The sequence below is a fragment of the Lycium barbarum genome, chromosome 8 (assembly GCF_019175385.1).
Source record: "Lycium barbarum isolate Lr01 chromosome 8, ASM1917538v2, whole genome shotgun sequence".
In the NCBI taxonomy this organism is placed as follows: domain Eukaryota; kingdom Viridiplantae; phylum Streptophyta; class Magnoliopsida; order Solanales; family Solanaceae; genus Lycium; species Lycium barbarum.
The window spans coordinates 120,711,237-120,719,149 of NC_083344.1; the positions used below are offsets into that span (position 1 = coordinate 120,711,237).

A 7,913-nucleotide genomic window follows, 5' to 3' on the forward strand; every position below is an offset into this window, starting at 1 on the left:
TTGGACGATAACAGCTTAGAATATGACATTAATTTAGGAAGATGCATGTTGTGTGGCAACTATAAAATAGCCCCATTACTAACCATAAAAGAGAAAGCAGTGTGAACTCCATCTTTGTCAAAGGACATTCCCCTAAATCTAATAATGATCATAACAGAGATGGACACTTCATATATACAAAGATCTCCTGGCCCTTCTCTTGGATACGATGATAACAATAATTGGTTTCACAATAATTTCTTCCATATCACCTCGCACTCGAACACGAAAGAAGAAAATGACAACCAGAATGGACCCTTTGACAATTCATGATCAAGGCTTTAGGAAGATATTTCATAAGGTAAGGCTCCGTACATACATAAGACTTGGTTGGTCCGACCCTTCTCCGGAACGGATGGAAGCTCAGTGTACTGGGTTGGTTTATATTGCTATGGCTACCAAAACAGTAGGCTCCTTGTGTGTGCGTCTCAAACTACTGAACAAGTCGATAAATTTGTTTTATGCCATCGATCGCTTCTTTGGACTTGCTTCTTAATTAGCTCTTCATGGGCTACAACATAAGAGCAATTCTGTCACCGTCATTCTCATCCTGCCAAATCATTGTTACTTTGTTAGTTAAAGCGAGCCTAAAAATGACTCGCGACGTGGTATGATCATGACCACTTTGTGCCAAACATATACTACTGTTTTTTTGACAAGTCCTTGTACCATCTAAGAGTATCACAACATATATATCATTGTTACTCTATATTTTGCTCATCAACTTTAAATGTAGGACTCTAATATATATATATATATATATATATATATATATATATATATATATTCCATAGCAACACTGAAACATCAAACAACAATTATATACTTACTTTCAAAGTCCCCCAATTATCTTGTAGAAGGAGAAGGTGAGGGTTGAGCAAGATGGAGAAGCAGGGCACGTGCATTACTTAACTCATCGGTTTTTCAGTACTTTCAAGTTATATATATGCTGCTCAGCACCTATTAAACTCACCTATTGGAGCTGATCAATGAGTTAGTTCTTCATGTGCCCGTCTTCGCCATCATGATCACGCCGCCTTACTGTCAGTTAAATCGTACTGTCTAAGCCATATCTTGCTGCTTATCTTCGAGGTGTTGTGTCATGTATAAGCCCGGCCACCAATTCTGATATTAAATCTGGTATGTGACTTTTTTCTTTCTTAAATTCCATGTTCAACATATCATATAGAATGAAATGGATGCAGTATTTCTTATTTAAGCAGATGAAGAAGTTGTGCTTTACTATATTTTTTTTTTTTTTCTTGGCATCAAATATCACAACCAGCTATCGCGTGACGGTCAAAATGATCTCCTCAATGTTCCGCTTTAAGCAGATGAAAAAGTAGTGTTTTTTTCCATTACATAAAAGATCGAGATATTTAAACGACTGAAGATAATGTTAAAGAAAACTATCAGTCAATGGTGATGGAAGATGTCATAATCATGGTTGCAACTAGAAAAAGGAAATCATAATTACAATACGTGATATCTCAATAAAGTATTGACTTTTTTTCCCATGATCTCCCTTGCCTCCCCCAAACACTTAAAGGTGCGAATTATGTTCCTAATTTAGGACTAAAATTTTCACCATTTTCTTTCTGTCTTACGCTAGAAATGCAGCTTGTTTTTCGAAGATTAGCATGTGAATAAGTGATCGTAAGTCATACCAAAACACCACCAAAAGATGTGGTGCAGAGTAGATGGGGTTACTCCTCCCTTAACCAAAGATCTCGGGTTCAAGTCCTAAATATGGAAAACTCCTTGGTAGGAAGCTTCACCCTCAGAAATGGGCCTTACCCGGCGCGAATCCAAATATAGTTAGGCTCCAATGAAGGTACAGGACACCGATGAGAAACCAACAAAAAAAGTCATACCAAAGCATTCTAGATTGAAAAATTAGAACAGTTAGATTGAAAAATTAGGACAGTTAAAATCAAGCCTCTTCGTGATATATCATGCTCATTACACTTTCAAAATTATAGTTTCTAAATTTGATATGTTTTATGTCAAAAACATAACCTCTGGTTAAATGTAGCAGAATCCTATTCATTCTTCCTCAACCCTTGGTTATAAAAAAATCTTTTTTTGTTTCCTCATAGTGGCTTTTTGTTAATTAGGCAAATGTGAGTAACTTTTCATTACAAAAAGTAGCTTTAAGTGATTTTGGTGCAATAAGATAAAAATGAGAATGACCATATATGAAATCACTTCACCTTTTTCTACTATATTTTTACACTTGTATCACCATTATGGTGAGAGGTTAGGCACGACCTCAACATGTATATTAAAGTGCGCCCACACACACACACAAAACACACACACAAAAAAAGGGGTAGTTCTTTGCGTGAGGAATTCAGAAATCTGCACTAAACAACTCTGAGTCAAAAGATGTGAAGCACATAACAGTGAGGTACATAAATAAAATGCTGAAATGGCTAAAATTCAAAAGACTTCTTGGTAGTCCTAATTCTGAAATTAATTAACTGATTTCTGCCATTCTTCATAGGTAAGGTGTCAGCCCCCATGAAGAAAGTAGAAGTCTTCCTAGGTGAACTCTAGTTAGCTAGGGAGTCTGCAGTGCCATTAGCTTTCCTGTAACAAGGTGAGAAATTGAGGTGGCCTTCCTCCCTTATCTCTCTAATATGTTCAGCCAAATAGGCAATCTGCAAAGGAGTTCCAGCATGTTTGTTTATTGCATTGATTCGGACTAGAGAATACGCAATCGCCTGTTTCTACAATATATGTCCAGCTGAGTAACTTCAGGCGTAATCAAGGTTAATAATAAGCTTAAGTTTGGGAGATCCGCACGTATGTGATACATTTCCACAGGCCTGACCAGCTTTTGCCAATTACTATGGAAAATTTGTACTTGACTGAAGTTAGCACCTGGACAGAAGCTATGGAAAATATGTACTCGACTGAAGTTAGCACCTGGACAGATGCTAACGCCAAGCAACAAACTGGACTAATCGAAGGTTTGAGTCAAATCCTCCATAAACATATTTTAAGCTTACCGTATAAGGATTGATTTGGGGTAAAGACACAGGCTACTTTATGTATTTGGTGACTGGAGCTTGCTCACATATTCCAGAGACTCCAGTAACCCAGAGGATGCTGTTTACTTTTCTGCCACGTCCTCAGCTAAATATTAGAAACCAGTCTATGGGCAATTAGGAGTGTGCATAAATGGAAAAACCAGTGAAGAAGAGTCGGATGATGTTCCGAGAGGTTCTTATGGTGAGAGGTATTACCCCAGGGTATGTGGAAGACATGGATTTTGTTCAAATGGACAGCTTATTTGTTCCAAATCAAGCTCTAACCCAAGAAGCTATCTTAGACACATAAACGACACATAGCCCAATCTTGGTTGTTCTGAGAACACACAGCTGACTTGTAGATTGTTGGAGCTTCAAGACATGGGGTTAATTAAAGGAACTTCCCTAAACTGCAACATGGAACCTCAGCAAGAAGCTTGGTGAAGGAGGATCTCAATCAGTTTTTGAAGGGTCCTTGAATGAAGGCACAAAGGTGGCAGTGAAATGCCTATATGGGCTAGGCCAATTCAAAAATCACTCCTAAATGAGGTCGAAACCATTGGCAGTATACATCATGTCAACTTGGTATAGTTAATTGGATTCTCAGCTGGGAAATCTAACAGGCTTCTAGTCTGGGTAAATGAGCAATAATCACTAGACAAATGGATCTGCCTTGGTAGTAAACAGCTTACTCTTGATCGGAAATGCAGGAAGAAGACTATTTAAGACAAAACAAAGGATTAGCTCACCTTCACGAAGTCTACAGACCAAATATTCTGCACTGGATATTTAACCCCATAACATTACCCCTGCATGACAGTACAACACTAAGCTCTCTGATTTGGGCTTCCCAAGCTAATTGACCAGATGAGGAGCACTCCTAATTATCTGGGTCCCTAATGGTTTAGCGCAACTATGATAGAAAAGGAGGATATCTAAAGTTTTGTCCAGGTGATCTTAGAATAGAAATCTTGTGCTGAAACATTATAGGCTATCTGAGCTGGAGGATCAAAGGGTGGTCTAAAGTCTTTTAAAGAAAAAGGCAGAGGAAGGCCCAACCGGTGGATCCGATTAATAAACAGTGAAGATATGCAATTTTACAGAGAAGTAAGTTGTATTGACGAAGCAGATTGCTGTATGGTAGTTAAAATCATGGAGAGTGTTTGTGGCTTAAGAAAGCTATCCATTTTCATTCTTTTTTTTCCTTGTCAAAAAAGAAGAATGAAAATGGATAGCTTTCTTAAGCCACAAACAGAATGGAACAATAAAATCAACTTTGCAAATCTGGCTTCATTGGTTCCTTTAATCCTATCAAGCCCAATGTGAGTAGAATGCTATCTGAAACCACTCTAGTTCCCAGTTGATATGAATTGCAGCTTTCTTTCTACTTGTAGTTTTCTTCCCATTGTTAAAAAAATTAAGGGCATATTGCTTGCATTACTGAATCATATCTGTCATGTCATCGGAAGGTGGAAAGAAGAAAATGAGCATTGTACTGCACCATTCCTTCCTCAAATTTGTCATTGTAATCTAAACCAATATACCAATTTTTCCTCTCTTCACTCCCTACCTATCTTCTTTAAGAGGGGTAGGAAAAGGAAGGTTGATGTAAGCTATTACTCGTTCCTCTTTGGCTTGAAGAAATGGGAAGAATAAGACTGATATGGGAAATTAAATATACTAGTTCTTGTTTCCTTTTTTTAGTTGACAAGTAAATAAGTGAAGTTAGATGTAATGAACCAACATTAGTTCAAAACCAGAGATCCCATGGCATATAGTACTCCTATAGTAGCTTAATTTGCACCCATCTAATTTTTCCTTTTCCCCTGAGATACACAGTATAAATTTGTTGTTATCATATGCATGTTAGATGCACAACCATATAATGACAAATGAAGGCATAAAACTTTGCTGCTTTTCATATTTAATGACCATCGACCTTCAATGAAACAATCAAGTAGGAATGACCCATCCCAAAAGGGGCACCTAGACCTATTCAAAGCTCATTTCAATCATAAATACCTACTCTTTAAACATGCCAATGCAAAAAATAAAAAGGGGTTTAAGCAATTGTAAATTCTGATGGTTCATCTCTACCAAGACATTCATATCTCTCTAGATTTATCAGACTGCAGCTCAAACTATTGGAAAAAATGGAAATCATTTGCTTAATGTAAGTTACAGTGTATGCAAACTAATACGAGGAAGACTGAAAAGGCTAACCTTTCAGCCAACAGTGACTCCACTTCAGCATTAGCATAAGTTAATCAGAAGAGCTCCGGATTTGTATCACACTTTAGAGCCAGTTGACATAATTCTTCCTTCATGAATGAACATCACGTACCAGCGGGCCTAACAAATACATAAACAAGAAATAAATAACAAAACACTGAGCTTTGCAACAACCTGTGTGCTTCTCGAGGCTCATCAACGACGGTATCGGTGACGTTTGAAGTTAAAGTACAAATGCAGAATTCCTCGGTCGAATATACACTTGAACCCCTTCTTATGAGAGTACTCCCATTCCCTGTTAACAATTCGGAAAGCTATATCCTCATAGGGAGGGCCAGCATGGAATTTTATGATGCAAGTATCAGCACTATCTCCATCCTTCTCTATGACATAAGTTGGAGCTCTTGCTTTGTCAACAAGATCAGGATAAAAGATATTGAATTTGTATCCCTGCACAATCTTTGGAGGTGGGTTGTCATGATCATAATGAGTTTGATTATACTTGTTCCATTCATAACCAGTATGAACACGATTGAAATACTTTGGTTTCCTTGGCCTATACTTGTCATGCCACCAGTACACCTGCGAATCAAGATTAATTTCGTCGTTTGAGCCAAATACTGCATCCCCTTCCTCCATTGCTCCCATAGTTTTAGAAACCTTCTTCTCAAAGTTGTCTTCCGCAGGAGTTGGTGGTGGCAAAACCTTATCTTGGGCACGTCTCTCTTCCAAAACAGCCATACGTTTCCTCTCGAGTATTGCCCTGTCCTCTTCAGGATCAACTGCTTCTTCTTTATCATCCCCGTGCATTAACACAGGCGAATAAGAACCCGCATCATCATCGTCTTCTTCCTCCTCCTCCTCCTCTTTCTCCTTAGCCTCCTCATTCAAGAACGGCTCCGGAGACATAGCTTGAGCATCATTCTGCTCATTATCCACGTCTTCCTCGTTAGTCCTCAATGTCTCTTCTTCCACCTCTACATCACCTCTCTCCAATGGTTTCTCAAGATGTTCAAGATACTTACGCAGCATTTTCGCGTGAATTTCCCTCAAACAAGCCTTAGCCTTATAAATCTGAAGCCGTTTAAGAACAGCTTCCCAATACTCCACTACTTTAGCAGTACCAGACCTCATTTGTGACTCGATCTGCAACTGCAATGCTTCTAACTCACCATACCCTTTCCCTTCCAACAACGACTTAACATCCGTTTCAATACTCGAATGCAAACCCCTCTCTTCTAATTCACCCGGCAATTCCTCACCCCTTACTCGCGCTTTATCCATCGCTTCCCTTTTCTTAGCTTCACCTAATTCCCAATTACAAACCACTAAAAGCGCTTCCCAATACTGTATATGCAACGGCGTTTCCCTATCTAAATCAATATGTAACTTAATATCCTCTTTTAATTCTTCCATTTCTTTAATACCCAAACCTTTAAACACAACATAAGGCTCTTCTATCTCCACATCAAACTCACCATTCGGTTCTAATTGCTTAATAAGTACATCAATAGGCTTAACCCTACCCTGTTTAAGTCGAATTTCGGTCCTAACTTTACTCTGATCAAAATGAAACTCTTCTTCTTTCTTCTCCCAATCTTGAAACTCAGCCCGGGCCCGTTCTCGGGCTAATAACTGTAATTCCTCTTCTCTTTGGGCTTTTTCAATAGCCCTTTCTTCTCTCCTTTTCTTAACCTTTTCAATTTCAGCCATTCTTTCTTTTTGCCTTTGTTTCTCAGCCTTTATAGAGAAGTTATCCAGTGGCACGCCACGTGTAACGTCACGTTCGATTTTCTTACGCCACACGAAGTTTTCGTTTAGATTTGAATCTCCGAATGGATTTGAATCGTTAGAGTAACCGGAAACTTGTTTCTGAGTTGATTTCAACTTCTTAGCTACTTTCATTGCCTTTTTTTGTGCTTTCTTAGCCATATATAGAGCAATTTCTTCATCAGTGATTTTCTTCTTTTTTGTCTTGTTTGGCTCTCGCTCGTCATCGTGGCTGTCGCTACTACTGCTCTCTTCGTCGCCGTGATTTCTCGATCTGCTGCTGCGGCGGCGGTCTAGGGTTTTGTTGCGGCGGTGACGGCGGTTAGGTGGTGGAGATGAGTCGGATTCGGAGTTGGTGTTAGAATCGGAGGATTGTGATGAAGATCGGCGGCGTCGTTTGCCGGAGGAACCCATTGCGGCGGCGGCGGAGGGATTGAATAATCAGATGAGAAATTGCACAGTTTAGCCTTTTAAGCGCTTCGGAATGGAAGTTATGTTTAGTCGGAGACAATTTATGAAATATTAGGATGCCGAAGTAGGCGTTTGGCCATGGCTTTTTCACTTTTTTTTTTTTTTGGAATTTTGGAGTTAGAAGTTGGAGTTGTGTTTGACCATAGTTTTTGTAAATAGTATTTTTTTTTTTAATGTAATTATTTTGATTGTGAAAAAAGTAAAAATTTTTCTTATTTTTTAAATTTCAGATACAACTTTATAGCCAAACACTAATTTTTAAATAAAGTGAAAAAAAATTCAAAAAAAAAGTGAATAATTCTTATGGCCAAACGAGTCCTTAACTAAGGCTTTTGGTCAAATTTTTAAAGTTGAAACTGAAGATAG

General features: G+C 38.5%; 1 protein-coding gene across 2 annotated transcripts; it reads right to left on the reverse strand.

Moving 5' to 3' along the window:
- LOC132606981 (splicing factor Cactin-like) lies at positions 1 to 7,586 on the reverse strand. 2 transcript variants are annotated; one of them, XM_060320760.1, is made up of 3 exons: positions 5,298 to 7,586; positions 1,013 to 1,164; positions 1 to 589 (listed from the first exon to the last, which is right to left on the reverse strand). In XM_060320760.1, exon 1 carries the CDS (start codon positions 7,488 to 7,490, stop codon positions 5,502 to 5,504), a length of 1,989 nt encoding a protein of 662 aa, XP_060176743.1. In that variant the 5' UTR covers positions 7,491 to 7,586; the 3' UTR covers positions 1 to 589; positions 1,013 to 1,164; positions 5,298 to 5,501. The 2 variants fall into 2 exon arrangements, with proteins under 2 accessions (XP_060176743.1, XP_060176742.1); XM_060320759.1 differs by lacking the exon at positions 1,013 to 1,164.
- Positions 7,587 to 7,913: the final 327 nt, after the last annotated feature.

Bases quoted from the DNA above. Each gene is read 5' to 3' on its own strand.
- LOC132606981 (XM_060320759.1), bottom strand. From the start codon at position 7,490: ATGGGTTCCTCCGGCAAACGACGCCGCCGATCTTCATCACAATCCTCC.